Below are 22,005 nucleotides of genomic sequence, written 5' to 3'. Positions count from 1 at the left end.
GCAATTGTTGTCAACGACCAGATTGTCGTCAGTGGGGTTTTCTTGTGTGAGCTTTGTTCCCGACTTGTACTTATTTTCCACCTCTTTTTCCTTTTCTCCCAAGAACCTCCTTTCAGCTCATCCCTTCAACTGCAATCTTTAATGACGATGGATACATCTGCTCCGCTTGCCAGAGTGCGTTCTAATCGTGCCATGATTTCAGCCGTGCGACATGGGAGCGATTGCATGCAAGAAACCGGAGGGGAGGATCCCCAAGAAGAGTCTCCACGCCCTACTCCACGTATAAGAACTATTGTCAAGGACTCAACAGAGGATTATCCTCGCGATACAAAGGAGGAGGAGCAGAATGAAGAGGATAAGAAATCAGCATCATCACCAACGTCATCCACAGTTGTCAACCAAGACCAGCAAAAACGACGTATTGATCAGTCATCTACTACTACTATGCACCTATCTAAAGCGGCGTCGTCGTCGTCATCATCAACGTTTCCACGGCCACCGTCTCCAGTAGAAACCATAGTAGCGTTGCCAAGCCCACGTCGTCCTAGCAAAGTTCGAAAGATGGATGATGACGAAGATATCAGCAATAGCAATAGCAGCAGCAATAGCACTCAACTGATTTGGCCACAACGTGTATCGACTCAGCAACAAGCCCCAAAGTTACTTCGTAAACGCACCACACGTCGACGTACAGAGACATCTTACGATGAAGATACCACCACCTATCTCAAGCGTGTTTTCTTTGAAGTGTATGGTCAAGGTCGAAAGCTTAGCAAGCATGAACGTCGTCGGATTGAACAAGACACAGGCCTCATGTCCCGCAAAATCACTTACTGGTTCTCAAACCAAAAACGCCGCTTCAGTGCAGAACTCAAAGCGTTTCAACGCTTATCACGTCAAGGATGTATCAAGACTTATGATGAATTTCTTATTTGGTGCGAAGAGAATTATGTTCCAGAACTTGGATCCATGCCACAACACCAATTTGAAGAAGATGAAATCGAAGAAGATGATAATGACAACAATCATCATCAGCAGCAGCAGCCATCACGTAGCCCATCCACACCTCCGCCACAACGACAACAATCACCACAACCACCACAATCATTATCGGCACCATCACAACAACAATCCACTTCTACCGCATCATCCTCTTCTACTACTTCTTCCCATTGAAATCCATTACCACACTTGTTTGTAGCGTTACCCAATCTGATCCCACCTTATTGATGATTGAATTCTTCACTCACATTCTCTTTCCTACTTTATCCCCAAATGCATATGCTCCCAACAATCAGCGTTACTCTTTCTTTTTTCTTCTTCACTTTCAGTCAAAACCTCTTGTCTTGTTTACACACTCGAATAAATCGCATCATCTATCGCATCATTCCGGTTCATGACAAGATTGCATGTTGTCAGCTTGTGTATGTGTATGTGTGTGACAATGGTTTGTTGCATAATTTCCCACAGCCCATTTTTCTTTATTTACAAGGTAGACTTGTTATTATCATACTTTTCCATCACCTTATTGTTTCTGATACGATCAATAAAGTTGATCTCATCACCGGCGCTTGTATGACTGCCTGGTTTATGAAGGCATTCCTTATCCATCAAATCAGCAAAGTGGCAATTGAAGCCAAGTCTGGGGTATTTCTTGACAATGGCATCGATGGTATCAGCATGATACAATTCAGGATTGCGACCAATCACATCAATGGTGGTGCCCATTTGAATGAGTTGACCCACTTTACGAATCTGGCCTGGCACGAAATCCGTGTGCCGGATAATGGCTTCGGCCACTTCATCCGCTTGTAATTGTGACGCACCAAATTCAACCAATTTTTCTCTTGCATGAATGCCGCCCCAGAATTCAAAGGATAAGGAGGTACTGAGATGATAGCGAGGAGCAACACCAATGTCATGAAACAATGCCGTCAAGTAGTACGTATCCAAATCTACCTTCCAGTCGGGAAACTGATCCGTGGCAACAACAGCTCCCAAGTAATAGGCTCGGTTCGAATGATTCCACATTGTGGCATCAAGCTCCTTATGCGTGTACTCGGCTGTCTTGATAGCAACCTCGGTGTTGGGAACAGGAATCGATGCAATATCAATAGGATTAGGTGGATGGAAGCCGTGTGATCGAAGCATGCGATCCACATCACGCTCCACAGCTATGTATCATTGATCGATGAGTTTTACTCTCCCAAGGTTCTTCATTCTGGTAGTAGTAGTACCTGAATCAGCCAATGCTCTTTGAAGTTCGGATGCCATTTGTTTTGGTAGACAAAGGAAAAAAAGCTAAGAGAAAAAAGAACGCTTTATATAGGTGATGGGGTCGAGAAGTTCAAGAAGATTACTAATCTGGGGTTAAGGCGGTTTGGTATATTTGATCTATTCCCGAATTGTCGGTCTCCACACTCTCCCCTCGCGTTGGTAAGAACATCGGGCTGCATGACAAAGCATGAAGACAAGTACATTCATTGGCTCATTTTGTCGCACTTGAAACGGAAGAATAGGTTTGCCGGAGTCAACATACAACAGCGACCAAACTCCCCTGGTCGAGGTGAGTCATAGCTTGTTGAAATTGGACATGGGATACGTAATGAAAGGATTCATATACTTTGGTGGAGTAGGTATCCGTTTTTACTGTACCCAGTCAGAGCTATGACGATATCCTTATGCCCCACACACCCATTTTGGGGAAGGTTGGACTTGAGCTTAGAATTGAAACCCCCTTCCTCCAGAAAGCCAGCTCTTTCTTATGCTTCTTCCCACAATTACAACCACGACTACATCCAACGCATACTCCAATTACGACAACACACATTACAGAGCTCGACATTGACTGGCAAACGACTTTCGATAGCAAAAGGTCTTTTATTGTCAACCCAAGATCACCACTCACAATGGACCTCCTCCTTGACAAATGCCAACACAAGTTTACGCGTCGAGTACGTTAGCAGCACTTTTGAACAACCATAGGCCTTACGTTAAACAACATGTGGCTCGTCGTTTATTGCGTGTGGAGGTGCTTTCTTTTGTCGCAACCTACTCTTCTTCCTTTCGTCTCCACCAAGTTGTACCTTTCCCGTTGGCCTCAGTTAAACAATGCCATCCCAATTGCCAAAGCTGTTCACTGCTAGGACGCCTGTATTATCGACTATCAACCATGGCTTTTTGTCGCAAGCAGCCTTCTGCACTGCTATGTTTGCTCTCTTTCTAACTATCCCTGCAACCTACGAAGACCATTGCCAAGCAACAGCCCAATGCCAGGATGATGAAGGAAATAGAAAACATGAGCTTGGATTATGAGGTAAGACTGTTGATGGAAAGGTAAAATGGATCAGTGCAATGGTACTAATATTGCGCATGCCCCTTTTTTTACTTCTAGTACATCCCGGTGCGTATGACGATTGTGTACAAGCAATGATGATGAAGAAAATGGGACACACGAGATTGGATTATAGGGTAAGGTTGTGGATGGACGGATCATGACAACGGTTCTTATGTTGTATGGGCCCCTTTTTATATGCATGCCAATTTCAAGCACTATTGCCACGCAACAAGACATTGCCAGGGTGATGGAGAAAATGGTAAGGTTGTGAATGGATAAAGAATCGTTGCATGTGGATAGGTATCCCAGTAGTAGTCCCTAGGATACTTTTATGCATTTGTGAGCGAATAAAGAACATGCGTCTGTATCAAACGTCCAAACCAGCTTGCCTTCTTAATGCACTTTTTAAGATTGTGGATCAATACATTCGGAAAGAATTCCGCCACCCGATCTCTAACACCTGCAAACCTCTTGTGGCACCTTATGAAATATCAAAGAACTGCCTTTCTACGTGCCTCTTATTACATTTCTTCCTCTTCTCTACATTGGGATAGCAAAATTTCTTTCCTTTGCCTTCCCCTATGGCAACCGTAATATGCCCCTTTACACGTAAGCTTTACTTTTCAATAAGAGAGTGGGCTGACAAGATTATCGCCTTGCATGGTGACACGACATGTATGTGGTACATAAATAGCCAACAGAGCATGGATTCTCAATCTCTTCAACCCTTTCTCTTTTTATATTATCAATATGACAAGCGATACGGATGACGACAATGATACCATCAAAGTATACAAGCCCAGAATACATCCATGCTGCATTTAGGATCTTACTTATGACTACCTCCTCTTTAGCTAGAGATTAGCAAAGGCGATAACCAATTTTTCGAAAAAGGACTCGGTGCACTCTTATCCAACCCAAACTTTTTGCTTCTCTATGTGCCCGAAAATGGAGCCAAAATGCAAGTCATACGACCTACTAGTGATCCATACCATCGAAGGCGTATGATCAGAAGGATTAATGAGGCGGAGGGTATTCCATCTTTTTACTACGCGTTGTCGCATCTTTGGGGGATTACAGAAAACAACCGGCACTACTGGGACGATATCGGTGAATACGTGAATGACGAAGATGGACATCCAATGAAACCTGTTTCGATGCGACCTGAGAAACGCGATACGTTACTTGCATTGCTCAAGGACCACCTTGATAGTTATTGGTGGATCGATGTGCTGTGTGCACGTACCGAAACACCGTTGGATATAATGGGCGACATTTACGCTTGTTGCCTTGAATGCATTGCCATGATCGACTGTGAACCTGGTGTGATATCACAACTTCATCAAATGGGGGACTTTAAGAGATATCTCTATAAAAGATCTATAGTCAATTATGAACCACATGACATCGCAGCTGCCAGGCAAGATTATGAGCAATGCTACCGGTTCACAGGCCTCATGTACAGATTCATACAAAGTCGATGGTGGAAACGTGTGTGGACATGGCAAGAGATGGCTTTACCTTTTGGAGAGGTACGCCTTATGGCGGAAACAGGCACTCACAAAGCTATAAGCAGCTTGATCACCATGCGTGAATTAGTTCGCAACTATAATCGCATGTCAAGGATTATGCAGTGCGCAGAATATCACTGCTGGTGGACAAAAAGATCCGGTATGTCTCATGAGATATTTAATAATTTTTGAGGAGCACTGCTAATCTTTATTGAACAGAACGTCATAGAACTACAAAGTTCAAGAGAAAGGCAGCTCTAGAAGATTGGTATTGCGAAGTAAGGGCTGCAAGAACATACAACAGTGACCGTATCTATGAGCAGGACGTAAAGGATTGGCTTTTCAATCTATTGTGGACATGGGGCAATTGCCCTCGGCGCTGCATGGACCCTGTTGATTATGTCTATGGTGTGCTTGGAATATTCCAGTTTGAGATACCAAGAATGGACAATCCGGATGCAGTATGGAAGCTTTTCTTGTCTAAGATGGACAAACTTGTGGATGAACTTCTGGGTAGCTTTCCTGGGGACCCCAGGAGGATTAGAATCAGCGATCGTGCTTACCAACTTGATCTACGGAAAGCTAAAGACATGGCCGATGTATACAAGAACTTGTTATTAGAGTCCAATATTCGATACTCACCAGAGGAAATCGTTCAGTACGAATAACATGATTGTAAACTATTACCATCATTGCACGCGAGCCTTGTTCAATAAATAAGTGAGTGGTGTTATCTACACGCAAAGTCTCTTTTGTATGTTGATCAACCTAACGACAACTTGTCGTAGTGCCACAGAATGTAATGAAGGTACGCGCTTTTGTTGTACAACAACATGTTGCATTATCGCTTTTTATCTTGGGCAGTTTCAGTGGCCTTATTCTTCTTTTCACCTATCGCCACTCCTCCTTGTTCTCCCACATGCTTTTTCTCACAATTGCAACCACGACTGCACCCAACGCATGCTCCAATCACGACGACAGCACATTACGAAGCTCGACATTGACTGGCAAACAACTTTGGATAGCAAAAGGTCTTTTATTGTCAGCCCAGGATCACGACAAATGCCAACACAAGTTTACGTGTCAAGTACATTAGCAGCGCTTTTGAACAACCATAGACTTTACGTTAAACTACATGGCTCGTCGTTTGTCGCGTGTGGAGGTGCTTTCTTTTTGCTGCAACCTATTCTTCTTCCTTTGTTCGTCTCCACCAAGTTGTACCTTTCCAGTTGGCTCCAGTTAGCAACAGCACCTCATTGCCAAAGCGGTTCACGCCTGAAACACGTCAACAACAGCTGTAAACAACCACAAGATACTATTAGGATGCGTGTATTGTCGACTATCCACCATGGCTCTTTGTTGCAACCTGCCGTTTGCACTGCTACAATGCTTGCTCTCTTTCTCACTATGCCTGCCACCTACGAAGACCATTGCCAAGCAACAGCACAATGCCAGGATGATGGAGGAAATAGAAAACACGTGCTTGGATTATGGGGTAAGGCTGCGGATGGAAAGACTAGAATGGATCAGGGCAATGGTGGGTACTAATATTGGGCATGCCACATTTTTTACTTCTAGTACATCCTGGTGCGTATGACGATTGTGTACAAGCAATGATGATGAAGAAAATGGAACACACGAGATTGGATTATAAGGTAAGGTTGTGGATAGGTGGATCATGACAACGGTTCTTATGTTGTATGGGCCCCTTTTTTCATGTGCTGAGCACTGTTGCTACGCAACAGGACATTGTCAGGGTGATGGAGAAATGGTAAGGCTGCGGATCGATAAAGAGTTATTGCAAGTAGATAAATATCCCCATAGTAGTAGCTCCCATTACAAGCAATAAACCAAGTTGGCGTTCTTTACGCACTCTTAGATTTGTGGATCAAACGCTTTTTGAGCTACCTTCATTCCATGCTTCTTATTTCATTTGTTCTTTGTTACTGAGTGAGCAACATTCTTTTATGGTAAATGTGGCAAGCTGCTTTGCACACGATAGGGCTTAGAGGTGTATCACCTTGCGCCGTGACACAACGTAGACACGCACATTAAAAAGCCTACAGACCATGGAACCTTCAATCCCTTCACCTTTTTCTTTTTATATTCTCACTATGACAAGCGACGCTGATGGAGGCGATGATCCTATCAAAGTGTGCAAATACCGAATACGTTGATAAATCCAAACCATACTCATGAACTATCTCTGTTAGATAGAGATTAGCAAAGACAACAAGTATAAACGACTTTTCGAAAAAGGACTCGACACACTTTTATCCAACCCAAACTTTCTGCTGCTCTATGTGCCCAAAAATGGAGCCAAGATGCAAGTTATACGACCTGCACGTGATCCATGCCATCGAAGGCGCATGATTCGAAGGATTAATGAAGCGGAGGGCATTCCATCCTTTTACTACGCCTTGTCGCACCTTTGGGGGATTACAGAAGACGAATGGTACTACTGGAATGATATCGGTGAATACGTGGATGACGAAGATGGACAACCAGTAAAACCTGTTTCCATGCGACCTGAGAAACGCGATACTTTACTTGCATTGCTCAGGGACCACCCTGATAGTTATTGGTGGATCGATGTCTTGTGTGCACGTACCGATACGCCATTGGATATTATGGGCGATATCTATTCTTGTTGCCTTGAATGCATTGCCATGATCGATTGTGAACCTGGTTTAATATCACAACTTCATCCAATGGGGGTCTTTAAAAAGGAAGATTTCAACACGCATTATTTAAAGAATATCGTAGCTGCCATAAAATGCTATGATCAATGCTGCCAGCTCACCAATATCCTGTACACATTGATACAAAGTCGATGGTGGAAACGTGTGTGGACATGGCAAGAGATGGCTTTACCTTTCGGAGAGGTACGCCTTATGGCGGAAACAGGCACTCACAAACCTCTAAGCAACACGATCACTGTGGATGAATTAGTGAGCAACTATGGTGGCATGTTAGCACTTGAGAGATCTATAAAGGACCCATACGGGGATGTGTTACTATGGAGTATGTCGCATGAGATTTTAACTATCATTGAGAAGTACTGCTAATCTTTATTAATCTAGGACGTAAAGAGGCGACAGCTCAGACTGAAATGATTGTAGGAGCTTGGTGCGAGGAAACAATAGCTGCAAGAACATACAACAAGGATCGTCTCGAAGGTGGGAAGATGTATGGGAAATTTTTGTACCTACTATTGAGGACATGGGGCAAGTGCCCTCGGCGTTGCATGGACCCTGTTGATTATGTCTATGGTGTGCTTGGGATGCTCCAGATTGAGATACCAAGAATGGACAACCCGGATGCAGTATGGAAGCTTTTCTTGTCTGAGATGGATAAACTTATCGATAGCCTTAGTATGCCTCTTAGAATCAGTGATCATGCATACCATGTTGATTTACGGAAAGTTCAAGATATGACTGGTGTATACAATGATCTGTTAGGAGTCCATCGTCTAAGATGGCTAACTAGACTTATGAAAGCATTGCATCTATCAAAGCCACGAAAGCATTAATATGATTGTGATCTTTTATCATCATTACACGCGAGCTTTGTTTAAAAGAGTGGGTGGTGTTATCTACACTCAAAGTCTCTCCTGTATGTTGATCCATTTAACGACAACTTTGCAGCCGTGTCACAACACCAGGTTGCATTATTGCTTTCCATTTTGGGTAGTTGCAGTCGCCTAATTCTTGCCTCTTCTTTTCACTCTCATCGCAGCCTCTCCTTGTCTACCCACATGCTTCTTCAATTGCAAACACGACTGCACCCAACACATGCTCCGATCACGACAGCAACAATCGATGCTCGCCATTGGCCACCAAACGACTTTGGATAGCATAAAGTCTTTTATTGTCAACCCATGATCACTACTCGCAATGGACCTCCTCGACAACTGCCAACACCATTTATGTATCAGTACCTTACAGCACTTTTGAACAACCATAGCCGTTACGTTAACCATGTGGCTCATCGTTTGTCTCGTGTGGAGGTGCTTTCTTTTGCTGCAGCCTACTCTTCTTCCTTTGTTCGTGTCCACCAAGTTGTACCTTGCCAGTTGGCTCCAGTTAACAACAACATCCCATTGCCAAACCCGTTCACGCCTGAAACAAGTCAACAACAGCTGTAAAACAACCATCGAGATACTGTTAGGATGCGTGTATTGTCGACTATCCACTATGGATCTTTGTTGCAACCAGCCGTTTTCGCTTCTATAAATGCTTGCTCTCTTTCTCACTATGCCTGCCACTTACGAAGACCATTGCCAAGCAACAGCACAACACCAGGATGATGGAGGAAATAGAAACGCGTTCTTGGATTATGGGGTAAGGCTGTGGGTGGAAAGATTAGAATGGATCAGGGCAATGGTGGGTACTAATATTGGACATGCCACATTTTTTACTTCTAGTACATCCTGGAGCGTATGACGATTGCTTACAAGCAATGATGATGAAGAAAATGGAACACACGAGATTGGATTATAGGGTAAGGTTGTGGATAGGTGGATCATGACAACGGTTCTTTATGTTGTATGGGCCCCTTTTTTCATGTGCTGAGACTGTTGCTACTTTCGAGTACTATTGCCACGCAACAGAGCATTGCCAGGGTGACCGAGAAAATGGTAAGGCTGTGAATGGATAAAGAATCGTTGCACGTGGATAGGTATCCCAGCAGTAGCCCCTAGTATACTTTTATGCATTTGTCAACGAATAAAGAACATGCTTCTATATCAAATGTTCAAACCAATTGGCCTTCTTAACGCACTTTTTAAGGTTGTGGATCAACACAAACGGAAAGGATTCCGCCACCCGATCTCTAACACCTGCAACCTCTTGTGGCACTCTTTGAAGTATTAAGGACCTGCGTTCTCTACATGCCTCTTATTACAATTCTTCCTCTTCTCTATACTACTGGGATAGCAAAATTTCTTTCCTGTGCCTTTTCCCATGGGAACAGTAATATGCCCCTTGACACGAATGCTCTACTTTTTCAATAAGAATGGGCTGGCATGTTTATCGCCTTGCATGGTGACACGACATGTATGTGATACATAAAAAGCCTATAGAACATGGAACTTCAATTCCTTCAACTCTTTCTTTTTTTATACTCTCAATATGACAAGCGATACGGATGAAGGCAATGATCCCATCAAAGTATGCAAGTGCAGAATATGTCCATGCTGCATCCAGGCCCTTGCTCATGTCTACCTCTTTTCAGATAGAGATCAGCGAAGGCAGCAAGTATAAACAATTTTTCGAAAAAGGACTCGGTGCACTCTTATCCGACCCAAACTTTTTGCTTCTCTATGTGCCTGAAAATGGAGCCAAAATGCAAGTCATACGACCTGCCAGTGATTCATACCATCGAAGGCGCATGATTAGAAGGATTAATGAAGCGGAGGACATTCCGTCTTTTTACTACGCGTTGTCGCACCTTTGGGGGACTACCGAAAACGAACGGTACCACTGGAATGATATCAATGAATACGTGGATGGCGAAGATGGACAACCAGTGAAACCTGTTTCCATGCGACCTGAGAAACGCGATACATTACTTGCATTGCTCAAGGATGAACCTGATAGTTATTGGTGGATTGATGTCTTATGTTCACGTACCGATACGCCATTGGATATTATGGGCAATATCTACGCTTGTTGCCTTGAATGCGTTGCCTTGATCGACTGTGAACCTGGCCTGATATCACGAATTAATTTAATGGATGATTATGATATGTCCCATTTTGAACAGCATTGTTCAAATGACGTCGAAGCTGCCAAGCAATGCTATGACCAGTGTTGCCAGTTCATAGATTCCATGCACATATTGATACAAAGCCGGTGGTGGAGACGTGTGTGGACATGGCAAGAGATGGTTTTACCTTTAGGAGAGGTACACCTTATGGCGGAAACAGGCACTCACGAACCTTCAAGCAACACGATCACCGTGGATGACTTAACTCGAAGGTTTAACTACATTTCATACTTTACGAGATCGATAGAGGATCGATACGAGGATAATGAAGAATTCGGTATGTCTCATGGGACACTTGATCATCATTGAGGAGTACTGCTAATCTTTATTAAGCAGAACGTAAAGAGGCAGCGATACGGTTGAGATATGTGGGAGTAGAGACTTTAGAATCTTGGTATACTGATACACGTATGGCAAGATTATACGGCAAGGAACGTATCCAATTTGAGAGCGTAGAAAACTTTGCGACCCTATTGGTATCAACAATGACCCATTCCCCTCGGCGTTGCATGGATCCTGTTGACTATGTCTATGGTGTGCTTGGGTTATTTCAGATTGAGATACCAAGAATGGATGATCCGGTTGCTGTTTGGAAGCTTTTCTTATCTGAGATGGATAAACTTCTTAGCCATGAAACGTCTCTTAGAATCAGTTATCGTGCGTACGAAGTTGATCTACGGAAAGTCCCAGATACAAGTTTCGTGTACCGGCACCTAGTAGCCTATCAATGATCCGCTCATAATACAACAACAACCTTGATTTGTGCATGCGTTGCATCCACAAACACAGAAAAATTAACATGATTGTGACCTTTTATCATCGTTACTGTACATGCAAGCCTTGTTCAATAAAGTGGGTACTGTTATCTACTACATTCAAAATCTCTTTTGTATGTTAATCCATTTAACGTTGTAAGAGTGCCACAAGATGTGATAAAGACATGGGTCTTTGGTTGTACAACACCAAGTTGCATTATTGATATTGTTGAGTTAAACGCCCATTGATAAACCTAAAGGAAGCAAGCAGCAATGAAATGGCAGCAAAGCAAGCACGAGCGTAGGTGATCTTCAAGTTGATTTGCCGGGTAAAACTCAACATCTCACTTTTCTATTTTGGGTAGTTGCAGCCGCTAATGCGAATATTTTAGTAACGCGTTGCACACGAGACACATTGCAAGTGAGAAAGAGGATGGTATATATAGCAATTTCTTCACTCGGGACACGCACTCGTCTTCCTCTTCTTTCTACTTTTTTCCTCCCATCGCCACTCCTCACACCTGTCATTTCTATTCTCCCATGGCCTCATTTGCACGAAAGCCATCTTCTGGCATTGTTCCCGATCGTCATCATCCCCACACCTTGTCCACTCTTGTATGTCATGTCTCTATACACCTTATCAACCTATTTTTAACATTCATCTTTCTATATGCAGGATTTTCAAGGTGCAAGCTCTGCCGCTGCTGCCAAAGCCATGAAGTCCGAGTTGAGCAAGTTGGCTGCTCAAATCCAGGATGAAGGTGAACGCAAGGTAAAAAAAAAAGGGTCATTGGGATTTGAAACAAAGGGGATCAGCTGACCGATCTCTCTGGATTCTTCTAGTTCTTTCAACAAGAAATGGATGGATTCTACATGCTGTTTACGCGTTTCATGGATGAAAAGGCTAAGGGCACCAAGCTGTAAGCAAGATCAGGAAAAAAGAGAGGATGATGGGGGGATGATACTCACACTGTGTGTGTCTATGATAGGGATTGGGACAAGATCCAATCGCCCTCGCCTGAGCAAATTGTTGCATACAAGGAATTACCTGAATGTACCGCATCCAATGATCTCGACAAACTTGCTGTTCTCAAGTTGAATGGCGGTCTTGGAACCACGATGGGCTGTGTTGGTCCCAAATCGGCTATTGAAGTTCGTGACGGAATGACATTTTTGGACCTGAGCGTGCGTCAGATTGAGGTAAGTAAGCGAAAGAATTAGAAAGAAAAGGGGAATGTATATGGGTGAGTTGGCAAAATGTTGGGAATTGATCACATTGTTGGGTATTCTCACCCACCCCATTTTGTAGTACCTCAACAAGAGACATGATGTGAATGTTCCATTTATTTTGATGAATTCTTTCAACACGGATGAAGAGACTCGTCGCATTGTACAAAAATACGCCACCCACAACATCAACATCACCACCTTCAACCAAAGCCGTCATCCCCGTATCAACAAGGAATCACTTTTACCAGTGCCTCGTTCTCCCAACTCGGCTATCGAACAATGGTAAGTATTGGCTATTAAACCTCAGCAGCTGCATCTGTCCTTGAACTCACGCTATATATACCAGGTATCCCCCTGGTCACGGTGATTTATATGAAGCATTGTACAACTCTGGTCTCTTGGACAAGTTACTCGCTGAGGGCAAGGAATACTTGTTTGTGTCCAATGTGGACAACTTGGGTGCAACTGTGGATCTTACCATCTTGCATCATATGGTGGAAAGCGATGCTGAATTCTTGTTGGAAGTGACGGATAAAACCAAGGCTGATATCAAGGGTGGTACTTTGGTCGATTACAATGGTCATATTCGTTTGCTTGAAATTGCTCAAGTACCCAATGAGCATGTGGAGGATTTCAAGTCTGTCAAAAAGTTTAAGATTTTCAACACCAACAACCTATGGATCAACTTGAAGGCCATCAAGCGAGTATTGGAAGAGGAAGCCATGGATTTGGAAATCATTGTCAACAACAAGACCACGGATAGCGGTGAAAAGGTGATTCAATTGGAAACGGCTGTGGGTGCTGCTATCAAGCATTTCCGTAACGCTCATGGTGTCAATGTCCCTCGCACTCGTTTCTTGCCCGTCAAATCCACATCGGATCTTTTCCTCGTCACCTCCAACTTGTATTCACTCGTCCATGGCGAACTTGCCGTCAACCCCAAGCGCATGTTTAATACCGTGCCCCTCGTCAAGTTGGGTGATCACTTTAAAAAGGTCAGCCACTTTTTGTCTCGATTCAAGACCATTCCTCACATTCTGGAACTGGATCATTTGACGGTCACGGGTGATGTTACATTTGGAGCCAATGTGGAACTAAGAGGCACCGTCATCATTGTTGCCAACCATGGTGAACGTATCGATATTCCTTCAGGAGCTGTATTGGAAAATAAGGTCATTACTGGCAACCTTCGCATTTTGGATCATTAAAAAGCACTCGCATCATTTTTTTACAACATTATATACGTAAAAGGTTTAGGAAGGGGGGTTGTCGGGGCGATCATATTATAGTACCATGTTACACGAAATGAGGAACCAGAATATTGTATACTACCACACATAAAACGTGTGCGTTGTATTGTGTGTGTGTGTGTGCGTGAGAGTGTGTGTATAGCGGGCTTATTTATTAACATAGGACAAAGGAGCGTTACCAAATACTAGGATGTCTGTGTGTCAATGTTTGATTACTTTATGCATGTGTCTATGTATTGCATATATAAAAGGAGATGGTTGCCATGGATACGAGTAGTGACCTTGGATCACATCATCATGGTGTCTTCTTTTTGTTTCCCACCAGGCTTGTTTTACACCCGCCGCTCACTAAAGCAAAGAGACTTGGGCAGAAAAGGGAATTCGGCACATCGGAAGTCGTACTTTGTTCGTATCACCTGAGACATGCCAAGCTGGTTGTGGTTGATGCTTACGGTGGTGATCTTTCTTTTAAGGTTCCGAGCTGCAAGGAGAGAAAAGATACCTTTTTTCCTCTGAATCGTTCATCCCCTACCATTGACTACATGCGTTGGCCTTTTAGCAATCTGACAGCACGAGGTTATTCCAGTCTCTCCACCACCACCAACACTCGGCGGATCAACACCCGATTGCTACTCACCATTCTCAAATGGATCGTCCTTGCTATACTCGCCGGCATTACAGCCTTCTTCATTGTATGCCGTGTAGACACCCACATGCGCATCTATGTCCGATTCTGGCTATCACCACGGAAGCCTGTTATTGTTGAACCACTTTCAGAGGAGGGTGCGTGTTTTCAAAACTTGGCTCCAAAGTATCAGCAAGGCTATGCGACACACAGTATCAACATGATGCCTGGTTACCGTATGCAGGATGACACTTGCTATGGATATGCAAGCACCGTGAAAAAGCCTCGCCATCGCATGGGGAATAACGACACAGTGATCTATTTTCATACGACGTGGTCCTCGGCAGACAACACATTTGGCGAAACACAATTGGCAACACTCCGTTCCTTTGTTGCAACCCAGGATCCAGCGACGACTCGGCTTATTGTATGGATTGATGAAAAGGATCAAAGGTTATTGGATGAATCACCTTATTGGAAAGAGGCAGCTGAACATACGGATCGCATCTGGTATGAGATCGATAATACGACACAAGATACATTCATTGCATTCAAGGCATTGTCGACCTATGGTGGCGTGTGGTTTAATATGAATACACTCTTTGTACGAGATTTGGAACCGTTACTTGTTGGCAATGATTGGATCTCTCAAGCAACGTGCTACACCAGCGTGGAAGGCAACCCATTCTCTGGATCATCCATGATGTACTTTACAAAGGACTCGCCCTATCTATGTGAATTGGAAAATGCCATCAGCGAATCATCCTTGCCACCCATCAATCAACTTACGCTGGCAGATTTGGGTCGACTTTATTACCGAGTCTACGTGCGGATATTAAGGAATGGATACAAACCATGGGCCATCATACCGTGGTGCTATTTCGAACCCTCTCAATGTACAAAGTCATTACGCTTTTCAAGTCCCTTTGCATCGTCAACTACAGCAATCAGCGATCATTGGTTAGATAGCATCTTTGCTTTTCATTATCACGATACCCCTCCTTCTACACCCTCGGGTGCTATTTATGAATCTCTTAATAACAAATACAAGGACGCGGTTGAATGGTAGATACTAGATCCCCCGTTTGTCCTCTTCCAAAGATACTTTTTTATATATGTGTGTGATCATCGTAAAGGCACTACTGGCCATAATACAACAGGGCTATCTTTAGTTTGACATGCTTTGATATACTCTGCATCTAGAAAGCGCTCTTGTATCACTACTTGTTCACTGTACTCGGCCTCCGTATCAATATGGATCAATCGATTTGCTGGTGTCTCAATACCACCCTTGTGTAGTCCATTGCAGATATAGGGTTCATCGTCAAAGGTACCTTGATCCTCATCCTCATCCTCATCCCCACCTTGTTCTCGCTCAGCTGCTTCGCCTAAATGATACTATCCATCAGCCTTAAATGTCAAAGCATCTTCTCTTATCATCACGTACGTTCTTTACGATATGCTTCAGAGAATCGAAATATTTCAATAGCTTCCTTGGATAGCCCATGGTGCTGATCTTGATCGTCTTGAATGTCTTGTTGTTGATCCACCTCTTCCTCCATTGCGTCATTCATGGTTGGCTCTTGCTGGTATTGTTGTTGTTGCTGCTGCTCCTGATATGGCTGCCATGATGGATAAAGGTTTCTTTGTAAGAGGTGTTTCCACTGTTCAACTTGCTGTGGGCTAAAGTGGGCAGCATGAAAATCACCAAAGCCAAGTCGGTTCATAGCTAAAAAGTCCACGTAGTCAATTCTCCCAACCCAGATAATATATAGAAGCGAAATTTGATCATTTTATAAACGTATATACACAAGAACAAAACTATTTAGAATACTGAAATAGGCTTCATGGCCATCTTGACGTGCTGAACTACATTGGTGACACGCTTGTGAAGAGCCTCATTCTCACAATCAACGCTCTATCGAATCATTTTATCATTAATACAAAGCATTAACATGAGTCAAGGGCAGATGTATACTCACAAATTTGATAGAGTCAATAGTAGCCTTGACACCATCCACATCGACCGTGATCTTGTGATCTTCTTCATTGGCATCGACTTTTCCAAACTGCTCTTCCAAAAAGGTAACCATGTTTCTGAAATCGGATGCAATCTCTTCATCCACCTTCAAGTGCACGGACTTTTCATCGTGATCATGTGAATGCGAGCATGGCTGAGTACTCACTATATACATACATTTTGCATTAATATGGATCCCTCCTTTGTAGATCGATCGCTTACCTTTGACACTGGCAGGAGAACTATCCACCGACAAGATCACCGCCAGCACCGAATCGGCCACCATATCATTCATGGCATTTCCAATCCATTCGAGCATCAATTGATTACCTGCGCCTTGGAGTTTTTTGATATCAATGGTATCGAAAACACGCAACACGGATCCTTTTTCGGTTGATCCATCCACTTTGCTGAGATCCGTCTCTTGCACAGTACCAAACATCATTTCCAAATGCCACTTTAGTAAGCTGATGGCTGCATTGAAAGGCACGACTTGTCGCTGAGTGACAACGGTTGTGATCAATCCACCCAGCTCGTTCAAATCCTCTGTCGACATGATGTTGAGTTGAAAGTCCTTGGCAACAATGACACCGTTCAATGGCTCATCTTCAGTAGGATACTTGGCTGCCAATGTACCAATGGTCTAATTCATCCCACGCGTGAGTAAAGAGAGGATGATGATGATCCCAAAAATGGTCTCTTACCTTGGCCATTTTCTCACCACGGAAATGCAACTTTACAGTCTCACAGTTTTTGGGTGTGTAGATCTTGATGTTTTCTTCGCGTTCGGAATACCTGCTTTGCAATGCTGATTTCAACCGAAACATGTTGTTTGCTTCACCATGCACAAGCATCTATTTTCAATGGATACCACTTAGCTGGATGATCGATCACTTTTTCTTTTCCTGTACGCATACTCACCACATGAGGTGCCTTGACTTCTTCAATAAACTGGCTGTTTTGTGTAAAATCAACATGGGCAGAGAATGAAATGTAATCAACGGACATCCTTAAAGGAATCTTGCGACCATCCATAGCATTGAAATCTGGTGGCTCATTCATGGCTTGCTATAAAAGAACATGTTATTGATATCCTTTGACCTTTTCGTAAAAGATAATAGTTACCCTTGCCAATGTGTTTTCGACACAATAACCGGTGAATACCAAGCCATTCTTTTTATCAGGTGCCCATCGTTCAAATAATTCTCGAGATAAGCCATTCTAAAAGGTCAAGGTATTAGCACGATGAATCTCCATTCGATAATCAATGGACATTACCTGAAGCATACCAGGACTAGCCATCATGACGCAGGGACCCGAGTCTTCAAATTGCTCCACGTTGCGAAGATTACTGATATGCTTGAACACGAATGGATTGGAGATAGCAAATTGCTTTCTGATTTTGGCGTTCATCATGTTGATATACGTTTGGTACACTGCCATACACTTTTTGGCCAAGCTGGAAGCATAGTAAATTGGAATGCTGTCAAGTTCTGGATGAGCCTCCCAATACTCGTCGAGAATGAGCAACAATTCTTGTGCACGACCCAAGGCAAACACCGGCATAAGACATCGTCCACCACGGCCCACGATATTGTGAATCAACGCTATCAATATCCTTTAGTCTTCTTTCATAAAACAACCCTCTCCTCCACCTCACACTTACTTGTAAACCGATTCTCCTTGTCGATACGTGGCTCGTGTGATTGTGTGCCATAAGTACTCTCTGCAATCAAAACATCCACTGGACTATCCGGTTTCTCGGCTGCCATCAAGTGACGATCTTCTTCACGCGAATAGTCACCCGTATAAAGAACGCGTACACCGGCAATCTCGATCAAAAACATGGCTGCACCAAGTACGTGACCAGCATTAAACGAAGTAAACTTGATGCCTTCCATTTCCACTTGTTGATGATAATCGACAGCTTCAATACGGTTGAAGGAGTTGATAAGATCCTCCTCGGTATATAGTTGATCCTCGTCTCCAATATTGCTATAGTCATGTTGTCGGTGATCATGCTATTCAATCCCCCACTCGATTTTTCGCTCTTACCTGACACGTAGATAATCATTCAACAACCATTTATAAATGGCCTTGGTAGGATGTGTCATGAATACGCGACCTTTGAAGGATGTCTATCCATGACATGCGTGTGTAAGAAAGATGGATGTGTGTGTGAGGTATGATATGACTTACTCTTTCCATCAAATAAGGAACAGCAGCAGCATGGTCGACGTGGAAACTTTGGAGGGGTGATTAGACAACATGTCAATCGTCATCCACATAGGCACACACTTACTGAGTCACCAACAAGACATCGATACTTGCGGGATCAATTTCATCAAAGAAAGGTAACGAGGCCAAACCATTGTATGCAGGATGGATACCAGCATCGAGCTTTTTTTGAGGAGTTCACAACATGTCAAAGAAAAGTAAAAAGAAATGTATATGAGTTGAAGCCATTCATTTTTATTGTGATAATGCTGGGGAGAGGGAGAGAAAGAGAGGATAAAGTGGTACTACAGTGCAAGCAAAAGAAAGAGAAAAGAGATCGAAGGACCAAATGGGAAAAGACACATACCAATACTTTTTTGCCCTTGTATTCAAGCAAGATGGACGACCGACCAACCTCATTACCCGATCCAAGAGGTGTCAATTTCAGCAAGTCGTTCTCGTCGACGATGGGTATTTCGATTTCTGCTTTGCGTTTGATGCCAGCCATGAGGGAGGTTGTGTGTTGAAAGGAAAGAGAGAAATAAAGTCCGTTGCTGCTGCGACATTTGAAAATGGCTGCTGGATTATATGGCATACCTTTTGACAACCGCCTCCTTTGCATATACATCCCACTTGTCAACCCTTCAACAATACCATAGCAATAGTGATCCTTGTGGATAGATTGGGCTTTCAGCATCACTCCAGCGTTGACTGTGACACGGACGTCATGCTCCAATACGACCATGACATCACCGTATGCCTTCATTGTTTATATGACCTGATGTTGTAATAAGGATATCAAATGAAAAGAGATCGTAACCAATTTCAATATTGAACGCCATGTTGATAACACATTAACTTTTTGGAAGATGTTGTTAATGCAACAAGAGCAGCCTGGTTGGCAGGAGGATACACTTGGCAGGGAATAGAGATCATTTTGCCATGGCAACTGGTGGCGAACGAGGAGAGCGGAGAACATCAAGCTTTATCTTGTGAGCAAACTCATGTAGCACATCTGAAAAGGCACTTGCAGCTGAAACGCTTTCTTTTTTCTTTTACCTCTTTTGCTGTCATGGAGCCTCATTCACCTTCGTCGACGACACCTCTCTTGCCACAATCGCCAACGAGCATTAGTAGTAGTTCTGCAGGGAGCAGCAGTGGCGGCGGTGGCAAGCCGCGTTATCGCTCTATCCACCGAGTACCTACCTTTATGCAGACCTCAGTACCCAACCGACGATCCATTGTCCACGCATTCCTCAACATGACCATGCACATGATGCTCGAGTTGGTGTTTCCCATTGCTTTGTATTATGCGTTGCGTACAATACTTTCGCCTTTATGGTCACTTGTCCTTGCTGGTGTGCCTACTGCTATCATGGTGGTGATCAAGGGGTTCCGAGAACATAAAGTCGACATGATGGGATTGTTAATGCTGCTCGGCTTTGCTGTCTCTGTTTTACTCGCTATGGTGGAATCCGATCCAAAGCTCTATCTTTTGCGAGAATCAGCCATGACATCGGCTATGGGACTCATGCTATTCGCTACCTTGATACCTTTTCGATGGAAAAAGCACGTCTTGCGGCCCTTTATGTTTTACGTTGCACGACAGATTGCAGTAACAAGTACGATGATGCTGGATCCTCCTACCATTCGTTTGCATTGGGATTGGTTTTGGAGAAATTGGCGTTCATTCCGTGCCTTCTTTCGTGCTCTTACCTTGCTATGGGCATTGGGATTACTCAGTGAATTCGCCTTGCGGGTCTTGCTCATTTATACAATCGATGATGTGGATGATATTGTTTATTATTCCAATGTATACATGTTTGCCGTCACTTTGACTCTTGGCACCCTTACTATCGCTAGCACCCTTCTCTTTCGCCACTTGTTTAATCGAGAACAAGCAAAGTCTAAATCTATTGAACGACAACAGGAAATCGAGGAAATCATTGCACGTGCGGCAGAAGAAGAAAATACCCAACGCTCCATCCAATAATAATAAAACAACGACACCACTATCCTGTATTTGTGTTGCTACATGTAATGACCTTGCCATCAATCATTGATAGATACTAGCCTGCATCTACTATGTATATAATTGATGGTGGAAAGTATCATCCGCGAAAATAAACATCAAAAGAAGAATGCACCTTTTTTTTTGCTTGGACCTACCTTACATCATAGAGTATGCGTTGTTTTATTATGAAGAGGTCTGCGTTTGCCAAAAAAGTTTATACATGCCGGCAATAAAAAGCGCCAATACGACTAACCTAAGTGGGAGGACACTACATCAAAAAAACGTACATTTGGAAACAACTAAATGCAAATGCAAAAAGCGAGAAGTCACGTGATACTCGTTACACGAAAAAGCAAAAAGGTTTAAACACTCATTTGAGTGTTTCGATGTTTCGAGGCTACCAGGGGTCGAACCTGGAATCTCCTGATTCGTAGTCAGGCGCCTTATCCATTTGGCCATAGCCCCTCGAGTTATTTTGTCAGTTCTTGTTTCCTAGTTGTCTCAGGGCTTGCCAAAAAGAGAATTCAAGTAAAAGTATATCAAATGTGCCTTCAAACTAATGCCGAAACAAGAAAGAAGTATTGAGGAAGCTTTGAATAAAGAGAAGTGACAAGAAGTTGTAAAATAGTTATGGAAAAGAAGTGTGTGAAAGTTATTATTACTGCATGGGCACTGAAAAGATACTTATATACTACAATATTACTACAGAGAAACAATACGAATGGGTGTGTGGGGGAAAAGAAAAGTGTGGGAACAATAATGCAAGTGGTTGCTGTGGAGGTCAAGTTGCCATGGAACTAGAGGCCGCCGACTGAGAATCAAATTTGGAAGTGACTTGCGGAGGCCGACCAGGCTTGAAGCGGTATTTTGCACGCTTACCAGCTTCGCTTGCACCGACAATTTTTCAATTTGTGAGTTACATGTTGTTTCAAAGACCTTCTCAAAATGGAAGATGAAAAATGTTAAAAAGCGAACAGTAACCATGTCAATATGCACATCATTCTACAGCGGAATGACCACCAATTTCAAATATGAAATCGTAGCATTTTTAGGGGAGGTCAATCATGAGTAATGGGCATAGGAAGACATTTCAACTTTGGGATCCAAAAAGATTTCGAGCTCAGAATTGAAAAAGAGCCAAGTTCAACGCTCCGCCCCTTTGATCTTTTTATGCATACAATGCTTGTTGTATCCAGCTAATGATGACATCTTCTTCATTTTTACAACACGTTTGTGATGTTTCAAATAAAGAAGAGAAGAGACAAGATAAATCCTTT

At 43.2% G+C, this 22,005-nt stretch overlaps 10 protein-coding genes and 1 non-coding gene across 11 annotated transcripts; 7 read left to right on the top strand and 4 right to left on the bottom strand.

Annotated features, from left to right (window-relative positions):
* Positions 1-141: 141 nt before the first annotated feature.
* O0I10_012366 (uncharacterized protein) lies at positions 142-1,176 on the top strand (the record flags this gene model as incomplete). Its single annotated transcript, XM_058492298.1, has 1 exon — positions 142-1,176. The coding sequence occupies one exon, from the start codon at positions 142-144 to the stop codon at positions 1,174-1,176; it is 1,035 nt and encodes a 344-aa protein (XP_058336936.1).
* A 309-nt stretch (positions 1,177-1,485) lies between these two features.
* On the bottom strand, positions 1,486-2,274 carry O0I10_012365 (uncharacterized protein; the record flags this gene model as incomplete). Its single annotated transcript, XM_058492297.1, has 2 exons — positions 1,486-2,174; positions 2,238-2,274. The coding sequence occupies 2 exons, from the start codon at positions 2,272-2,274 to the stop codon at positions 1,486-1,488; spliced, it is 726 nt and encodes a 241-aa protein (XP_058336935.1).
* Positions 2,275-4,087: 1,813 nt separating this feature from the next.
* O0I10_012364 (uncharacterized protein) lies at positions 4,088-5,516 on the top strand (the record flags this gene model as incomplete). Its single annotated transcript, XM_058492296.1, has 3 exons — positions 4,088-4,126; positions 4,192-5,008; positions 5,068-5,516. 3 exons carry the CDS (start codon positions 4,088-4,090, stop codon positions 5,514-5,516), a joined length of 1,305 nt encoding a protein of 434 aa, XP_058336934.1.
* Positions 5,517-6,962: 1,446 nt separating this feature from the next.
* O0I10_012363 (uncharacterized protein) lies at positions 6,963-8,380 on the top strand (the record flags this gene model as incomplete). The annotated part of the gene is made up of 3 exons (XM_058492295.1): positions 6,963-7,001; positions 7,062-7,872; positions 7,932-8,380. The coding sequence occupies 3 exons, from the start codon at positions 6,963-6,965 to the stop codon at positions 8,378-8,380; spliced, it is 1,299 nt and encodes a 432-aa protein (XP_058336933.1).
* Positions 8,381-9,980: 1,600 nt separating this feature from the next.
* Positions 9,981-11,348, top strand: O0I10_012362 (uncharacterized protein; the record flags this gene model as incomplete). Its single annotated transcript, XM_058492294.1, has 3 exons — positions 9,981-10,019; positions 10,084-10,894; positions 10,954-11,348. The coding sequence occupies 3 exons, from the start codon at positions 9,981-9,983 to the stop codon at positions 11,346-11,348; spliced, it is 1,245 nt and encodes a 414-aa protein (XP_058336932.1).
* A 564-nt stretch (positions 11,349-11,912) lies between these two features.
* On the top strand, positions 11,913-13,810 carry O0I10_012361 (uncharacterized protein; the record flags this gene model as incomplete). The annotated part of the gene is made up of 6 exons (XM_058492293.1): positions 11,913-11,987; positions 12,049-12,144; positions 12,216-12,292; positions 12,362-12,572; positions 12,682-12,884; positions 12,949-13,810. The coding sequence occupies 6 exons, from the start codon at positions 11,913-11,915 to the stop codon at positions 13,808-13,810; spliced, it is 1,524 nt and encodes a 507-aa protein (XP_058336931.1).
* A 584-nt stretch (positions 13,811-14,394) lies between these two features.
* O0I10_012360 (uncharacterized protein) lies at positions 14,395-15,546 on the top strand (the record flags this gene model as incomplete). The annotated part of the gene is made up of 1 exon (XM_058492292.1): positions 14,395-15,546. The coding sequence occupies one exon, from the start codon at positions 14,395-14,397 to the stop codon at positions 15,544-15,546; it is 1,152 nt and encodes a 383-aa protein (XP_058336930.1).
* A 56-nt stretch (positions 15,547-15,602) lies between these two features.
* On the bottom strand, positions 15,603-16,204 carry O0I10_012359 (uncharacterized protein; the record flags this gene model as incomplete). The annotated part of the gene is made up of 2 exons (XM_058492291.1): positions 15,603-15,865; positions 15,925-16,204. The coding sequence occupies 2 exons, from the start codon at positions 16,202-16,204 to the stop codon at positions 15,603-15,605; spliced, it is 543 nt and encodes a 180-aa protein (XP_058336929.1).
* A 98-nt stretch (positions 16,205-16,302) lies between these two features.
* Positions 16,303-19,222, bottom strand: O0I10_012358 (uncharacterized protein; the record flags this gene model as incomplete). Its single annotated transcript, XM_058492290.1, has 12 exons — positions 16,303-16,395; positions 16,460-16,662; positions 16,720-17,140; positions 17,202-17,351; positions 17,419-17,565; positions 17,623-17,718; positions 17,776-18,104; positions 18,164-18,492; positions 18,553-18,635; positions 18,697-18,742; positions 18,800-18,897; positions 19,082-19,222. 12 exons carry the CDS (start codon positions 19,220-19,222, stop codon positions 16,303-16,305), a joined length of 2,136 nt encoding a protein of 711 aa, XP_058336928.1.
* Positions 19,223-19,786: 564 nt separating this feature from the next.
* Positions 19,787-20,707, top strand: O0I10_012357 (uncharacterized protein; the record flags this gene model as incomplete). The annotated part of the gene is made up of 1 exon (XM_058492289.1): positions 19,787-20,707. The coding sequence occupies one exon, from the start codon at positions 19,787-19,789 to the stop codon at positions 20,705-20,707; it is 921 nt and encodes a 306-aa protein (XP_058336927.1).
* Positions 20,708-21,120: 413 nt separating this feature from the next.
* Positions 21,121-21,193, bottom strand: O0I10_012356. Its single transcript has one exon. It is a non-coding gene; the product is annotated as a tRNA-Arg (tRNA).
* Positions 21,194-22,005: the final 812 nt, after the last annotated feature.

Source organism: Lichtheimia ornata (assembly GCF_029851405.1).
Source record: "Lichtheimia ornata isolate CBS 291.66 chromosome Unknown scaffold00123, whole genome shotgun sequence".
Lineage (NCBI taxonomy): Eukaryota > Fungi > Mucoromycota > Mucoromycetes > Mucorales > Lichtheimiaceae > Lichtheimia > Lichtheimia ornata.
This window is presented reverse-complemented; position numbering and strand designations above follow the sequence as displayed.